Source organism: Saccoglossus kowalevskii, chromosome 10, assembly GCF_978046115.1.
Source record: "Saccoglossus kowalevskii chromosome 10, keSacKowa6.1, whole genome shotgun sequence".
NCBI lineage: Eukaryota > Metazoa > Hemichordata > Enteropneusta > Harrimaniidae > Saccoglossus > Saccoglossus kowalevskii.
In genome coordinates this window covers 25,170,409-25,189,890 of record NC_140650.1, presented here as the reverse complement: position 1 = coordinate 25,189,890, position 19,482 = coordinate 25,170,409, and the positions used below count along the sequence as shown (strand labels likewise).

General features: G+C 36.0%; 1 protein-coding gene across 1 annotated transcript; it reads left to right on the top strand.

The window, feature by feature from the left end:
• Window positions 1–9,627: 9,627 nt before the first annotated feature.
• LOC100367667 (D(1) dopamine receptor) lies at window positions 9,628–13,781 on the top strand. The gene has a single exon (XM_002733877.3). The coding sequence runs from the start codon at window positions 9,723–9,725 to the stop codon at window positions 10,995–10,997; it is 1,275 nt and encodes a 424-aa protein (XP_002733923.1). The 5' UTR covers window positions 9,628–9,722; the 3' UTR covers window positions 10,998–13,781.
• Window positions 13,782–19,482: the final 5,701 nt, after the last annotated feature.

Below are 19,482 nucleotides of genomic sequence, written 5' to 3'. Positions count from 1 at the left end.
CCCACGTAATGCACAATATACAGTAATTCATAGTGATTGATATGACTAGGATAGGGAGGAGGATGGGAAGGGGTATGCCATTATTCTAATAACATTCCAAGGATTGGAAGTGGAGAGATATGAGGGGGATTTATACTAATTCAAATGCTCATTTCTATTTTGTTTTGTTCTTTGTCTCGTTTTAATTGCAGTACAGAGGTATTCAGAAACAGGACTATGATTGAAGGGGTGTAGTTTATTTTCTTGGTTCTAAGTAAATTAATAATAGAAAGTAATAACCTTAATTTCTTAGTGCGATGGGTTGAGGTGTATGGCATATGTTAGTGGTCGCATTAAGGTTTTTTTCGTTTTCTTTGGTTTTTCAAATTGTTCGTCTTTACTGTAAAACGTTTGCTGCGCTGATATTGCGGGTGTTATCTTCGTCCTCTTGATCGGTCACCGGTAGTTGCGGCACCGGGCTCATGATCTGGGAGCTCAGATGTTGCCGACGGCTGAAAACAGTAGCAACTCCATCCATCCATGCATGGGTGAGTGAGTGGGTGGGTGGGTGTGCCGCGCACTGGAATGGGAGAGGCTAATAAAATCATCCGATCGAGACTATGACTATCTCTAACGTACATGACTTTGATGGAGTCTTTGGTCATGGTCAGGCGCATGTGGTTTACCTATAAACTGAATGACTGGATGGCCACACATCGAGCCATGTCATTGAATATGGGTTTTGCATATGTGTTTAAAAAAATCAACTTGAAAAATTCATTCATACATTTGATAGAAGAAATTTACAATGACAACACGCAAAATACATAACTGACAGTAACAATATTGATCTACGTGAACAGCTAAGCAAATTTAGATTTGAGAGTAACAATTTAAAAATTGAATCTGGCCGCCATACGAAACCAAAAACAGCAGCTAAAAAGAACGTGTGGCCATAGACCTTCTAGGGTGTGACCTACGTAATACAGAAGAAATCGAAGATAAATTCCATCCAATAATGTCATGTCCTGAGTATGAACAACACAGAAAGGCTCTAGTTGAAGATATGGCCAAACACATAAATAATTTCATAATTTGTCAGTTCATAGTCAATTTATTTCTATAATGAGTTTTCACAGTACACAGATCAATACGGAACAATTTCTTAAACACTGCCTTAAAATAAGACAGCGTCACCTAAAAGTAGGAGTATAATTGTAGATATATTGTAATATATTTTCGTGTGATTATTTGTCCGCAAATCTTGTAATTTGTGAATGTAACTTTGTAATTTTTATTCACTTTTTATTGTGCACTGTTAATTATTTTTTATTAATTATTTCTATCCTTCAGTTTTTAATGACCTTTCTGCAGTATTTTCCAAAGTCAGTGTTGTGTCAACAAGTAAATAAATAGAGATACATGCACTACATTTGCACTTCGAGTTTCAGTTGAAACAATGATAATTTATTTTAATAATTTATTAATAATTATTTCAATCAAATGTTAATATATAATTATTCAATAATGAAGTATTTTTTTTATAAACTTCAGCGTGGTCGCAAAGAAATTCAAAACATCACCCAATTAATGCGCTCTTAGAAATATCACAAGGCTAGTCTAAGATGATATTGACTGTTGTAGTGTATGGAGATCATATTATTTGTGCAGTTATGGGGAAATAATATTTAATCGGCGTGAGATATGATAGTTTTCTGCTTTGTTTATGGATCATATGTTTTCCAGAAATATAGAAATTGGCCAACTATATATCATTCACTGAAGGAAAATATGCTCTGACTCGTGCATTCGCTCAGCCGCTCGGCAACTCGTGTCCTCCCCATTTGCTACTACACATGTTTTCATGTTTTTTGGCTAAGTAGTCCACTTCATAGATCCATGACAATCCACCCGAATGCGATTCAATCTAAATCTGAAAGGACGAAGCAGTGTTGTAGTTGTGTATGTTTTGGTGCATTTTTCTATTTTTGAGTAAAAATATTCTTATAGTTTCCCTGCTTAAAATGCGATATCACGTTCCAAACCAGCATATCACGTTTGCGGCAGTGATCAATGCCATTCACTGAACAATGGCTAGATGAAAGCAATTGTATCGCCGTATAACTGTACAAACCTTTATTCCATGGCTTCTGTTGAACTAAAACTCTCAATATAGACAGCAATTTAAACGATCAAAGCAGTCACCTGGCCCAGTTGTTGCAAAGACATAGTTTGTCTGTGCCCTGACTGCAAAATCATATCCACGAGTAACCAACAAATTAGAGTACATTTTCTGTAGATTAATGAATCACGTGACCACAATAATAATAGAATTGTCAGAGAATTTAGAGGGAACAGTATACTGCATTTATCGAATACTCACGTGACAAGAATTCTAATGATGCCTGGTAACTTTAATATCGACGGCATAGCGATGTGTCACACACACATTATGGTTCAAATGTCGAGAAGCCAATGTTGTGTCTATTCTTATGAGAAGCCAAAGTAGGCAATGTCAGCATGCTTTTATTGTTAGGCGCAGTGGGAGAAGCCACTATAGCCCGTATGCACAGTGATTGCAAGATTACGTCATTGTAAAGAAATATGTAATGCGTTTCCGGGGGTGGTTTCTCAAAGAGACAGTCGTGGACAGAAAACAAAATTATACACCAGTTTCTTCATGTGCGTACCGACAACACTTACCGTACGATGGTGAAAATGGCGTGCTAAACATTGAATAATTTCCCCATGCCATGTTCATGGTTGTCTCATTAAAGGGCAGAATGAAATGCAACAAATCAGGATATCGGCGGAATAAAAAAAACTGATTTATAAAGTAATGGCGGTCATGTTTCAAATGTTAGAACCTTTTGTTCATTGAGTCCTATGGTAGAAAAAACATCGTTGAAAGTGAAGTAAACCATGCGAAATACATTGTTTGTTTGTTTACTCGAAATCTGAACTCACGCTACTGATATTGTAATCTTATTTCTTTTCTCACAACCTGCATATCTGTTATTCAGTTAAACCGGCCTGAAGTAACGAAGTAGCGGCTTCCTCTTGGCAATTTTCTATCCTTAAATAATTCATCTAACTGAATAACCGTGAAACACAGTATTTTGTTTGTTTACAAAAAAAAAATGAATTAGGAATGAACTATTATTCATCCGTACACCAATTATATCAAACCTTGCTTAACATAATAGGTATGTTGTAATTTACATATTAACCTTGAACATTTCAAATGTCATAAATTGAAGAAAGTGGTTTCTTGTCCACGGCCCTGGCGACCTTGAGTAAAGGGATTGTGCCGATGAGGCACGTAACACCTAGCACATAAAACATCCCCAGGGAGGGGCCTTCATGTATGTTAGATTCATAAGTGATTGATGAATTCAGTTTCACAATAATCTTGCCTTGAGGGCTATTGACAGTCTAATAGACATTTGCCAATGGAATTAGGGGACATCCCAAGTTCTGCGCTTGTGATCTAAACACATAACGACAAAAACTAAATATAGTGATTTCCATTCTGTGAGGTAGAAGCCTACGCATACTCAGTATGCTAATACCCAGAATGTATTCATTTTGCACTAAATTGTACCCCAGATCGAAAAGGATATTGACGTAAACAAATAAAGTTGGCCTTCCCAGGCCTATTTTTCGGGGAAATGATGGTTGTATTTTGTGAATGCTGGCCTTTTAGGTTATGGGTATTAAAACGTTTCAACAAATGTAATTTTTCTCTAACGTTGGAATTGTTCTAAAAAATAAAAAAAATTGTGAAACAATCAATCAATGTTTGCGATGTTCCACGCAGTATCATTGAATGTTCTCCATGTAGCACGGACGACGACATAATTTATACTATCTGAAATTAATATCAACTCTCAGAATGTTAGTGGGATGTGTGCTCGACCCGTGAACATCACCTGGCACATTATTGAGAGCTGAAATGGGTAATATGTTGAGGCATACGGCGTCGAGCATGAACCCATTTAAGTAATGTACAATAAATGGTTATGTCAGAGTCTTTTCACCCATACTCGCTGTTTACTTGTCTTAAGTGGGTATGTATCTCGGAACCGGACCGTCGCTACTCAGTTGCCGACAACGGATTAACTACCAGTACTTAGTGATAGAGTATTCTTTACATTGTCTTAGTGACGTTATTGTCAACTTCAAATTGTTCCCGTGAGTGATAATACCATTAGTATCTGCGTAGTACAGGTGTGTATACGTATATACAACTTCATAATTGTTTTTCGAGATCGCGGGAGATATTTCCCGGGAATAGGAATCCCGGTAAGGACGTACAAGCAACGATAAATACACACCTCGTGTATATATTCAATTTCAGCCATAAAAGACTTAAACGCAGCACAACTCGTCTGACGTGGTTACCATGACAATGACCCATGCCATTCTGGTTCATTGGAATAATTTCTAGGAAAAAAAGTGACATCGATACATATAGATGCGAAGGAAGAGGTTCCTTTGATATGCACTGCACCGTAGAAACCACTTTAATTGTTGACAACAATACGTGTATTTCATTTCCAGTGAGAGTAAAGCTTGATAGTCGCGCAACCTTGCATGTCTCCCTCTAGTAACAGTTTTATCTGCTTTCGAAACGTACACCTTGAAGATAGCTGGTTATCTCGCCCGTGCGCTTGAATGCACGTCTACTGACTACATGGCTAGGATAACGTCTGAACCCCATTCCGCGGAAGTCACAAATCTCCCTTGCCTACATTGTACATTGTACTGCGTGTGATACCCACGCGTATGGTATCTATAGCGAGCATATTTTGCTCTGTCGCTATGGTGATAATGAAGTCAGTTTTCCCAGAGGGGCTACGAATTGTCACATATGTATGTAGCGTGCCGTTTATGTAGTATTGGCTGAAAGCACGTGGCGAATTATTATGGCGTTTGTGTATTTATACCATCGGGTCATTTATTACAATGTGTTGCTGACAACGAGGGGATAGTGTGAGCATTTGTAGGTAGGTAACGTACGCCACAATACAAGCATTCCAATAATGCCGTGTTTTTAAAAACTATTCATTTTAATTTCACTGTTTTCCTTTACTACATATTGTCAATTGTCGCCCCTTATTGCCATGGTACTGTAATTGCTTGTAATTGTCATCACCGCTTTGAGAACAGTACTAGTATGATGCTAGTTTACTAAAAAATCTAACCACTGGCTGACTGTATGATAACAGCGTTACGTTGTTTTCTAAACGGTCTAAACGTATTTCGATGGACGTGATAGCGCCTTTTATGGCGATGCCTATGCAAATAGCCTCGTCATTATGCATACTTTCTCAATGATTAAACACTGAATCTTTACGTCAGCATATCATAATTGCAATACAAACCAATTTCCCTATAAAACATTTAACCAGTCACGTGACTGTGGAATTTAATGGTTTAAAACACTAAATTGGCAACCCCGGAAGTTACTCGGCGTTGTGCGCATTTCAAACAAACGTTGTTATCTTTTTTTGCCGGCGGCATGGACGTTTCATTTTTTAAGGCTATTGGTATCTGTTCGTGATCTGGTTTATCGTAGCAGCGTGCATATGGCTAACTGATATCCCGAACACAACTTGTAACTTATCGCTTATGTGTAGTTACATGTGATGGTTGGCATAGTAACCGCCAGCGCCAGGCCGTAGCAGTTATGCTTTGTTTTTTCTTCGAGCACGGCGCAATGAAACTGACATGTGGTTGCTATTATTTTACTACTGTTACGTGCACTGTCCGCCAATCGACTGTAACGCCGCTGCTACCATCGCTGCTGGACGCGTTGGTCTAGCCCTCGTATCTCAGTTGACTGACCATTCATCTGATGCTTTGGTATTCTTGTTTTGGGTTATATTTAGGCAAAAAGAAAGCAATCCCAGTTCATAGTGCTAAAATTAACACGTAGTATGCAGGTAGTCGAGAACATTTTACATAGTAAAATATGCAATTTAAAAAAAAAGACCGGCAAATCGTTTTGTCAAGCCGAACATGATGTCATGAAATTATGCGTTAGACTAGGAAATAATTGTGCCCATCACCATTGGTTGACCTGATTACACGCATGCTGTAGCCGGTGTAAGTCGAGAATTTCATTAACTATTTAGTCGATGCTAACCAACCTTAAAATTCAGAGACCGCTGTGTCATTGTAAGCTTTAACATAATGGTGGTTTAATATAATCTCTATTTATATGTATATATACACATATAATACTTGAAAGTGGGAGCAAACCATGCACGACCTAAACAGAATTTCATGCCTTTTGAAATATTTGTATATTATCAATGCGGTTATTTTCAATATCATTAATAATATCTCTCACTCTCAATGAAATTAACTCTTATCAGCCGACCTTTTTCTATATGGAGGACGCCTATTCTCAAAAGCAAATGCTTTGTAGTGTATTCATGGTAAAATTTCTCAAAGGGCATATCTCCGTGTTTTTCATGTAGTACATGCTGACATGAAAGTACAACGTCAACTTCGTAACCCCGCCGGTCATGAAATATTCTAAACACCAGACTCGAACAAATTGAATGTCTACGTTCAATTGACAAAAACAAAAACAAAACAACAACGATAGCCCCATTGACGATGCCTAGTAGACGGTCGGTATTTCTTTAATTGCGTGTCGTCATCAACTTTAATCATTCCGGTAATTTACATATATATGTAACCCACCCTATTCAATCAGTGTCCATATTGTATTAAAGAGAGGCCATCTTCTCCAAACAAATAGTACGGTCGATTTATTGAAAGAAAAATATGCGATATTCAGCATGCAAATGAACTAATCACCGATGCACACCCGTCTGTGGCCAGCAGATTGTGTAGCTACATTCCGAAAATTCCATGCATGCTCAGCTGAATGTATCACGTTGCTATGATGTTGCCATGGTTATACTTGGCGTGTACTTCTGATTAACAACGTGATTAACATAAATTGACGACTGATTCTGTTCTATTGAACTCTTATGCGTCTTCTCGCACTCAGTAAATACAACGAATATTCGCAGCACTAATTCAGAAATTGGACGAGAAATCTAAGCCAAAACTCTCATTGGCATAATGTAGTGTTACTTTTTCTTTTGTAATGGTTTTATAGCATATATTACTTCTACATCTTGCTTTTTGACGCACAGTGTTAGAGACGAAATGCACTTTTGTAAAAGTTTGTTGCTTGGCTAATAGTGTTAAAGCGCGGTGGTCGTCGCGCAGCGCGTGTTCGAATAAGTTCATGTAAATAAACAATGTATTGTACACGCGTTGTATACGTCGCTATGAGTCCCACATCGAACAGGGCGCGGCGCGACGACCACCGCCCTTTAACATGGACTACGATAGATGGTATGTCTATACACAAGTTCACCTTCGTGCATCATAATTGACTAGTCTTCAACGAGCTACTTGTTTGTTTTGACGTATTACATTTCCGACTGGTTCACTTTATTCTGCAACTTAAAGTAAAAAAATATAAGCGAGGCGATCCATGTTGGTGATACTATCACTATAAATTATTCACCGCATGTAAATTCAATTGTAATATACATTTACTTGTTCCAGGTAATATGCATTTATGTATGGGGTTACTGATCTCTTTCTAAATATTCCTTTTTTTATTCGCGTTCCAGTTGCAGCATTATTAGAAATTACGTCGATGTTGGCGACTCCACGGTTCCCGTATTCTTATTCAATCCTGGGTACAAGAGAGGTATCACGTTGATGACCAACCTCAATAATTCTTACTGCGCGTGCTCGAAAGAGAATATGATTATATTTTGGGAACCGATTTACAATATAGTATAGCTGCATTAGAAAGAAGTACATATGAGTAAATCGGTACGATTAACAATACTGATCCTCAACAAATTTGGAAATAATTAATAAGACTATCGACACTCATGTTGCCATAGCTATTGTAGTACGTTGTTATTAGCGTTTTCAGCCAGGTGGTTTCCACGCAAATACACATGCTGTATGAAGTTTGTATCTTGCTAATGACTGGGAGGAAGCTGCGACAGATCGTTAACTAGGGATAATGGCGGCGAAGCTATTTTATTTCTTTTGAACTGCGATTTTACAAATTGCCAAATATCGATCGGGTCTATGACTCAAAGAAGACTTTTCCGGCTCCCACAATGCGTTAAGTCAACGGTCACTAGACTGTGTATATACCTTTACATGTGACGATGTACGTGTGTTTGTTGGTTACGTTTGCGTGGGATGCACTCGGCATCAACACTTTTCCGATTCCCCGCAAAAAGGGGCGCATTTGAGGATTAACCAACTCAAAAGGCGAGTAAACAACGGAATTTTGATGAGTTTTACGACATTTATACACACGAGTGATAGCAAATATACACATTGATTCAAATTCTTCGAACGAAACAGCTGTTAATATGATAAATGTGCAATCAGAAAACAATCAGTATTCTTCTAATTAATAACAGACACTTGGGGATGTCAATTCTTCATATCGATCGCAGCCCATACTAAAAATGTATTTTATTATAATAACGAAGTTGACGCTTTGTCATTGAGTATTAAGTGTAATGGGAATATATGTAAATTGAAATTAACTTCTTATTGATACACGCACGTAAATATGTTGGCATATCTTGAACGTTGTATATATGATAATAAATTTCAGTAATCTCTATATTCTCAATGGCTAGATAGCATCCGACATCTGTGGGCGCAAGCGATAAATTATCTTCATGTTTTTGAATCGTACTCGTATATTATTTAGCACACTGTGTCCCGATGGATTGCATATGCCTACAGGCGACCACGGAGCTCAGAGTCAGGAATACTTGTTAACAATTGGACACCTTCATTCAGGCGACACAACGATATCAGTACAGATGTCAGATAATATAATGTGACATCGGTTAGGCTGATATTACAGAGGACGTTGAATGGCAAATGGCGAAGTAGACTTCCGGTCAATGGGTCGCCATCTTTAATACTGATATCTCGGTATACCGACGGTTTGTGCATTAGTGTACTTCACTATATCACAGTGGTAGTGATGTTGTTGTAGATTACGATTTATATAATTTTAAATTTGAAACTATTTTTCTTTTGTCACTTGCACATGGTTACACTATAATACAGGTGAATGTACACTGAGAATACCACAGCATGGAGGTAAAAAAAAACACATAAAAATCTGTTTACCTCCATGACCACAGGTAGACTCCTGGCTGGCTAAGTGGGGTTCTTGTATAATTGTGTTATTACACGTTTAAGGTGACATTGTCGTCGCAACGCGCCGTGTTCGACATGGGTCCCACGCGACGTTTTAAATCACTGTTTGTTTACGCGTGTTGTACTACAATTGTAGCGCTTTAACTCGTGCAATATATATAATTCCCGCATACTACGTAATTAAATCTATAATATCGAAACCATGTCGCCCCATAGAAGAGTGTGAGTGTATTTTTTATTACTAAAGTATTACAAATACAGCCATTACACATCTCTGTAATGCATTGCCACGGTTGACAGACACGATTTCACACAACTGCAGCCATAACCCTTATAATTTCTAATGATACGGTCGGTCGATTTTATTCTCTTGTAATATAATATTTTTTCTGTCGTCCACAGGGAGCTGTGACTGATAAAAATCGCTCATGTATCGCGACGTTAGAATTCCACCGCCCAGGATATGGTAATAGCAGAACGGTGTGAATGGTACAACTATGGCAAACGCAAGTATTAACACAACATCAGCGATGTCGCTGCTAACGGCGGCAATGACGACGTCCGAGACACCTTACCAGATCGTTGGGTTCACCACGCAGATGACGCATACAAAGTTGCGGGAGGTTACCATGACGACGGATGCTTTCTGGTCGTCTACTTCACCGACTCTTATTTTGTCAACCCTTCCACCACCCGATGTTGTGAAGAACATTATTATTGGACTCGTACTCGCCTTTATTGTGCTGTTTACAGTACTTGGCAATGCTCTCGTCATTCTCTCAGTCTTTGTTTATCGAAGACTTCGAACTAACATTACAAACTGGTTCATCGTATCCTTAGCAATCTCAGACCTACTAGTGGCCATACTTGTGATGTCTTGGGCTGCGGTCAATTTAGTCGCTGGCTATTGGCCATTCGGTGAATTCTGTCAAGTACACATAACGCTGGATATTATGTTGTCTACTGCTTCCATTTTGAACCTTTGTGTTATAAGCGTGGATCGGTATTGGGCTGTGATGAAACCTTTCCGATATCAGGCTATGATGACACGGAAACGAGCGGTTTTAATGATTATAGGCGTGTGGATACTGGCCGCACTTGTTTCATTCATCCCGGTTATGACCAATGCACACCGAGCCGATGACGTAGATTCGTTACTAGCTGACCCTCCACAGTGTGAGTTCAAACTGAATGGTATTTACGCCACGGTCTCATCCTCAATCAGTTTCTACATCCCTAGCACAATTATCTTGATAATCTATTACCGAATATATCAAACAGCGAGACGAATCGAGAAACAAATCAAACAACAAGAAAGGACGCTCAACATCAAACACAAACATTCAAGAAGTTTTGGAGAGCGGAAAGCTATTAAAACTTTTGGTTTAATCATAGGAATTTTTGTCATCTGCTGGCTGCCGTTTTTCGTTGCTAACTGTATCATATCGTTTTGCGATCAGTGTGTGCCACTAGACTGCTATATTGCATTCACGTGGCTGGGATGGGTGAACAGTACACTAAACCCAGTTATTTATGCCACAAATAGGGATTTCAGACGAGCCTTTCGGCAGTTATTGTGCTGCGGTAGACCTTCCCCGCCTGGTCGTCAATGGGACTACTTTAGTGAATGCAGTCCGTCAGAGATTAGACGAGCTTCACGAAACAGATCGACGACGAACGGTGCTTCCACTGTCAAAATCAGCGTTACAAATACAACTACAATTGACCTAGCGCAGCATTGTGAACGAATAGAAATGACGTCAGACGTTTGAGCCAAATTACGTCACAGTATTTAAGGAATAGATGCAGGTTCGTGGGCAGCCAGAACCATAAAATTAAGTTTTTGCTGTTCAATATTTAGACAGTGTTCGGGTTTCGGGGCTCTGTTAGAAAATGAAACATGATATTTAAAAATCATCAAAACACCAAGGTTCACACGAGGTTTAGATTGGTTATTATCTGATTTCCGTGTTTTCAGTTGGCGAGGGAGTTTTAAACCTAAATAACCACGAGAATTCAAATTAAAATGTTCATACTATCTATATGCTGTGTTCATCGAGGAACTTTCCGGTCATATCTGTTTGAGTTAGACTTTCCGTTAACGCGAAGATAATATTATGAACGACTGCCCATCCGTCACCTGACACTAAGTAACACTTCTTCGTAAAAAAAAAAATGCTATTCAAAGTGCTTCCAGTTTTCATAAGTACATGACCTGGAGTGACCTCATTCTGACTTGTGATAATATCGTGATAATATCGTCGTCAATTCTTTATTTGTTGTCATTTGGAGGTATTTTTGACTTCTTGAAAACGTTTGTGAGAGCAAGACCGTCTAAATATCAAATTTCAAAAATGCAAAAATATATTTTTTTACGACAGCGAACCCCACGAATCTGCATATATACCTAAAACAATCACTTTATGTGTAATATACAATGTTCAACAATGCCATGCAATTTGCTTTTTACTTTTATTTACTATTACATTCCCTACTTTTCGGTATTGGGGCAAATACCCAAATGAACCAGCCAACTGGTCTATTAAAGCGGGGGTAGTCGTCACCTGCGCATGCGTCAGATGGCCATAGCGTGTCATTGTTTGCAAACAAGCGTCTACCCATGAGCCTTTGCGTTTTTAGCGTATGTTGTTATCGTCGCTTGGGACTCAATTCTCGCGCGTACGCAGGTGACGACCCTCCCGCTTTAATGTAATTATGTTTTGGGATATAGGTCTGAAATGCTGTATATTACCAACAAGGACTGTCTCGAAATGTTGAACAAGGAATATTTATGCAAATATTTGTATTAGATGTACAGACATCGTTAAGTCCAAGTTACTTAGAATTGAAATTAGTTTGATCGTTAAAAACAGAAATTGATTTCCATTTCGTGGTCTTTACAACTCGATAATGTCAATGATTCGTTCAGTGTTTTCGCGCAAAATTCTGGGGCTAGGCTCCCTATAATATATTTAAATATAAATATAAATGGAAAATTTCAAAAATATCTTTCTTATAATATTTATTCTTTTAATTTCCCACACAACCATTGATGTTGATAGTTATATGGGCAGACCAGTAGAACGTTGAGGTGGCGTGCATACACAGTGGAAGGGAAAAACGTGAAATCTCCGTCAAATGGTATCTGACTCAGTTGCTCTACAACCACCCCTACTTTCTAATGGTCCATCCCTGACTCAGCTGTTGATGTTCTGTCCAAATAAATGTAAATAACGTACAATGCAAAGTGTAGCTAACACATGCAGGCATATTAAGGGGCTGTGTTTTTATATTGTGGCATGTTTTAATCTATTTAATTTTGACATTTATTTATTTATTAACTTCGAATACCGATTGAGCATATTTCAACACTATTCATTCTAATTTGAATATGGGATTTATTTGCATAATATGCAATGCGATAGATACTAGCAACTAAAATACCGAACCTGACCATCTGGTTAAAAGGATAAGTGTGAAAGGAAGAAAGAAAGCCCATCCATTCAAACCTGATATGTGAACAACGCTCATATTCCATCATGTGTGTTCCTGCTTCTTGCTCGCGAGACTTTAGCTCGAGACTTTAGCCAACAGCGACATTTACATATTAAAGCTATTTGCAGACATTTTGAACATTTTGCAGTGTTGTTTCAACAAATATCACTTCCTTGAATGCTTCCAATTGCAGGAAAGTATATATATATAATGATTCTGAATTCTCCGAACAAGAAATAGAAATTCTGAGTAGAAAACATCAAGAGGTATCTTCATAGATGTACATTTGCATGAAGCTTCACTTGACATTCTCAAGGACAAGATACTACTCCTCATTTTACTTAAACGAATATTTACCACTGGCTTCGTATTTTTTTATACTACTCCACCACTTCATTTACTGAGTCTTTCTCAGGATATGTAAACAGATTTCACAAAATGGAACGAATTATCATGTTTTTATATATTATTATGTAGATGTACAGTTAGAAACAGTTCTGAAATTTACATGGTTGATGTAACACCTTATTAGTGATAGTAGTACTAGAAGTATGGTAAAAATGGAGCAACCTGACAAATGCTAACCAATAGAATAGACTGAGTTCATGAAATGAATGTCCCCGATTTGTCAACTGAAATCTACTATGCACGTCATTGGTTGATTTGAATCATATCTTCATTTCCTTCTTCCGGTTTTATCTTTAAAATCATAAGTTCCACATACAAGGAGAGTAACAATTAATTGAGCTAGCTAAACATATCTGGCTTGGTTTGTGAGTTGCATGTCCGGATAAACAGGGACCAATCAAATCTTGTAAATCGGGTGCTTTCCTTATTTATTTAATTAATTAATTAAACTCGGATTACTGAGTGAGCAGTTGTCATCATAGCATTAGACCAATATCCTGCTGGTACAGGGTGGTAACACATTCTATGAATGAAACCTGTAATTTGATTACACATTCTTGCAAAAATACCGAACATTGTCACTTTCCTGCAATTTGTACAGAGATAAAATTATTTAAATATTGAAATAAAAGTATGATGATCGATCTATATAATTGATATATATGTACAGTATATAGTCGCTCAAGTACACTTAGTACGTCGATAATTCGATATGAAATAAATTTGCCGTGTACCAGGTGATGCAATGTAATATACAAGGCCCTATTTTGTAATACCCAAAATGCACTACTCATCATATATGACCCATTTGTACATACGACAAGTTATATACCACTAGGTCTGTGAATACATTTTAAATTTACCATTGGTCAAGGGTCATGTGCTGGTTATTGTATTACGGGTTTAGACAATTGACAAATTATATCTCCAAATATGTGAAAACATTACATTTTTTACATTGGTAAGAAAACTTATGTTTGTTATTGTTTTATTCGTGTTGACATACGTCAAATGATAGAACTTCAAAACTTTGTAAACATTATGAATCCTTTCACATGGGTTAGAAAAAAGACGCGTGTTAGTAATTGTTTTATATGGATTAGACGTATCCCAATCCATATAACACCAGAAAAGTTAACGCATTATGAATCATTGGCCAGAAGACATGTATGTGTTGGCCATTGTTTAATGCGGTGATGAAATACCTATATTGACAATTACTGGATATTGACTGTTACTGGATACAATTGCATTGATTCGTGTACCATAGAGGAGGAGATTGAATATGGTAATTTTTAATATCGTAATTTTGCGGTATTTTACGGGGTGTGTTCATCCTACCATATTAGGAAATTCGAATTCCAAATACGGAATGATTACGCGCGCAAGCGTCCTCAAATAATAAAAAAAAACATTTTTTAACATGCCTGCCACCAGGTTTTGACCGGACTCCATACAAAGAAGTTCGCTGATTCTGCTCTAAACTTTTTGGATTTCGGAATTCCCATGACGTATCATTGAAAGGAAAAGATGTATGATAATAAGGAGAGATAATAAGAGATGTCCTTGTAATGACCTCATATTTATTTTTATGTGTGTGTATTGCAAATAGCTGCAAAAATTAAAACAAATGGCACAAAAACAGTTCCACTTGAAAAAATAATAGATAATCATTCATGGAATCCTGTTAAATTTTGTGTGAGCAGTAGGATTTAAGGACATCACATAACCCGATGAGGTAGAGAACAAGAAATTACCATATTAATGGACTCACTGAGCACTATAATTGCGAACCTGTACTTGGATTAACTGTGTTTGCCACAGCACTGAGCTCGAAATAGATAAAAGGTTTCTCTGAAAAAAAACCTTCACCCTCGAATGGTTTGAGAAATTAATGTTTGACAGCACCTTATGTTTTTATATATAAAGTTGACTTCTACGAGAAATGCATCAGACTTCATAATGCACGAGGTCGTCACTTATGCAGAAGTGCATCTTGTAGGGTGCTGTCTTTTTCAAGCAAGTAATTATAGCTGACTGCAATCAGAATATTTTTTTTTATTTTTTGCAGTTATTGAATCTAAAAATAACTAATTGATTTAATGCATGCTTCGAATAATAACCGACAGAGGTAAAACAACACATCCAGTGAATACATGCCCGATTCATCGACGGTATTAGCAAGAACTCGGCATAGAGCAGGTATCATATGTGTAGGCGTTGCTTTGATTGATTTTCCAACACCGACATACACCAACACAGCAAAAGGGCAGTGCATTTATTTAACTTGAAGAAAATAGGATTTGGAATTTTTATGTCACTTTCTTAAATTAATTAGAGATACTGCAGCTTAAAAAAACACATATTTCCCATAAAGAATTTATTCGTCGGTCGCTACAAATCAAGCCTATCATGTATTAGGCTATTTCGTTCATGTTATGTTTATTATTTGACGAATAATTTAGATATCTAAACTATATGTGTTACATTTTTATGTTTATACTGCTAGTTCGATAACATCGGATCTCGGTTCTTCTAAAATTGGATACGTTCACGTGGAATAGATTATATACGCACATTCTAATAACATCATCCCGACCGTGAATGCAAAATATATTAAACTCAAACGTAACGCTTCGAATAAATTATGCTGGGAAATATATTGACATTTTTTTTAAATTTGATTTTTGCGATTCCTATGTTAGATCATACCAGATTACATGTGTTGATTTCCATGTAATATATTAGATAGTGATACAGTACTAAGTAATCAGGTTTAGACAGTAGTGAAATAGTTTAGTTTTTATCTATCTATTCTGTCTGTTGAACGATAAGAAAGTGTAAGAATATATATATATATATATATATATATATATATATATATATATATATATATATATTCCTGATCTGCAGCAGTTTATATACTGATATAGGTATATTAACCTTAGCAATGACCTTTAACGGCCTAATTGTAGATGTGAATATTAATGTACTGCATGTTTCTTTTTTTCGACAGTCTTAGGGGTAACACTAGAGGGCGCTCGATCAGTTATACATCCACAAAAGAACATATTCGTTCTCATGTGTTTTTCATGCCGTCAATCTCCAACGACCGCGATATAAATTCAGAGTCCGATTTCTCGTCTTTCACGCGAGTCACGTTTTTTATATATTTGATTTGATAGCCTTTCAAGTTTGATCAATTATACTGTATTTAATTAGTCGTTTTTTATCCAGTTACATTAAAGTAGTGTTGTCGTCGCAATGTTACGCCGTGTACCGAATAGTGGATTAAGATGCATAGGCGTTGTTAATAAATCCGTCGCAATTGATCTCGTGGCTTAAAAACAAATAAGGTTGCATTCGAATTGTGTACTTTGATGATCCTGCTCAGTTGCTGTCTACATAAGACTTGTGTGATGAGACCGGTGACGGAAATAACACACGAATGAATAACTACACCAGTTAAAGAAAAAAAAACGCTGGTGCAATACAAAGAGATAGCAATAAACCATTTGATGTTTCCGCGTAGTAAGAAGGAGCACAGATGTTTCTTCGCTATAATTCGCGGGATTTTTTTACAATTGGTGAAATCCACAAAGAATGGCGATATATACCGACGAGCTAAGGGGCGTATGATTGAATAGAACATATTTTTGTATTAAATAGATTAGGGATATTTTGAGTTGGACGCACTGCCTGTTATACTAAGTCATATATGTATATATTTACCACGATACCATACGTTTACTGAAAGTTATACACCCCTAATGAAACTGCAATCAGCGAGGTGTTTCTGCATTTGATGTAGTAAACAGTTTTCACTCAGTGTCATACAGTTATACTGCTTTTTGTTCTAACAGTTCGCTGACCTTCGATGACTTCCTTAGTCCAGAGAAGTACCGGTTTACTAACGATGGGTTAGTAACGTGTAGTTTACTGTGATATTTACATTAAACAGGTGTAATTACTACAGGTCATTGACCCATTCATTGGTCACTGTCCTATGCAAAAGAAGCTACGTAACACACGTACACTGAAGCAACAAACAACACGCAACGGGGCTGTAGAAAAAACACCTAAAACTACCCCAAAATGAGCAGTATTATATCGGACTTTAACTAGAACCACTTTAACTATCAGAAAATACACATTTTGGACAAATATACGAATGCAAAACAGCAATGTACATCAGCGGCTTTACAAATAATTAGTTTGAAATAGGTCAAAGTTCATCTATTTTTTTCCCCATAAAATCTTCCCATTGTTTAGAGATTTGACTGAACATCCCACGCACGTCACTTCCGTACACGCTTTGTGTCACAAGAGAACATTGCCGTGACACAAAATAATAAATGGAAATTCAGTTACAATACCTAAATACAGCAAACAATTTGTCAGTTTGTTTGTTTGGTAGTTCGCACTTATTCATAATTATGACAGAGGCGAATTGCTTCTGATGTTCAGTACAACCAGTCTACATTTTTAGCATAAAAAGCACATTGTTGATATAATCATAATGGCGTGTGTATCGAACGCAATGCAGTGTTCGGAATCAATAAATATATGTCGACATTTGTGGTAGGCATATATTATTCTTGGCTCAGTGTTTAAATAAATCTATGTCGTTATCACTTTTCAGAACAAACAATTCACATATTTGACTCAATCATTGAGACACAAATTGAATTACTTCTCCGCTCTCATATCAGATCCTTATATTCCAAAATGTCGTTTTCAACACCACATACTCAAGATAACCTACGTTTCAATAGTATATAGTCAAATGATACCTCCCTATTTATTTTCACATCATATACCAATTGATACACTGCAATTCAAAAATATATATACAAATAATACCATATTGGCAATACCATACACCCCGACAATGAAACTATATTGTCAAATGATACACTACGTTACATTTATCCAAAAGATATCATACATTTACTTCAATACCTTATATCTAAATAATACCTAACTTTCCAATACCTTATATCTAAATAATTCCTCACTTTCAAATATCTTATATCTGAATAATATCTTACTTTCCAATATCTTATATCTTAATAATACCTCACTTTCATACTTTCAAATACCTTATTTCTAAATAATATCTTACTTTCCAGTATCTTATATCTTAATAATACCATACTTTCAAATACCTTATTTCTAAATAATATCTTACTTTCCGGTATCTTATATCTAAATAATACCTTACTTTCAAATATCTTATATCTAAATAATACCTTACTTTCCAATATCTTATATCTAAAAATGATACTTTACTTTCCAATACCTTATATCTAAATAATACCTTACTTTCCAATACCTTATATCTAAATAATATCTTACTTTCCAATACCTTATATCTAAATAATACCTTACTTTCCATTACCTTATATCTAAATATTACCTTACTTTCCAATACCTTATATCTAAATAATACTTTACTTTCCAATATCTTATATCTAAATAATACCTTACATTCCAATACCTGTATCTAAATAATACCTTACTTTTCAATATCTTATATCTAAATAATACCTCACTTTAAAACATCTTATATCTGAATAATATCTTACTTTCCAATATCTTATATGTAAATAATACCTTACTTTCAAATACCTTATATCTAAATAATACCTTACTTTCCAATACCTTATATCTAAATAATACCTTACTTTCCAATACCTCATATCTAAATAATACCTTACTTTCCAATACCTTATATCTAAATAATACCTTACTTTCCAATACCTCATATCTAAATAATACCTTACTTTCCAATACCTTATATCTAAATAATACCTTACTTTCCAATACCTCATATCTAAATAATACCTTACTTCCCAATATCTTATATCTAAATAATACCTTACTTTCCAATACCTTATATCTAAATAATATCTTACTTTCCAATACCTTATATCTAAATAATACCTTACTTTCCAATACCTCATATCTAAATAATACCTTACTTTCCAATATCTTATATCTAAATAATACCTTACTTTCCAATACCTTATATCTAAATAATACCTTACTTTCAAATACCCTATATCTAAATAATACCTTACTTTCCATTACCTTATATCTAAATAATACCTTACTTTTCAATACCTCATATCTAAATAATACCTTACTTTCCATTACCTTATATCTAAATAATACCTTACTTTCCAATATCTTATATCTAAATAATACCTTACTTTCCAATACCTCATATCTAAATAATACCTTACTTTCCAATACCTTATATCTAAATAATACCTTACTTTCCAATACCTCATATCTAAATAATACCTTACTTTCCAATATCTTATATCTAAATAATACCTTACTTTCCAA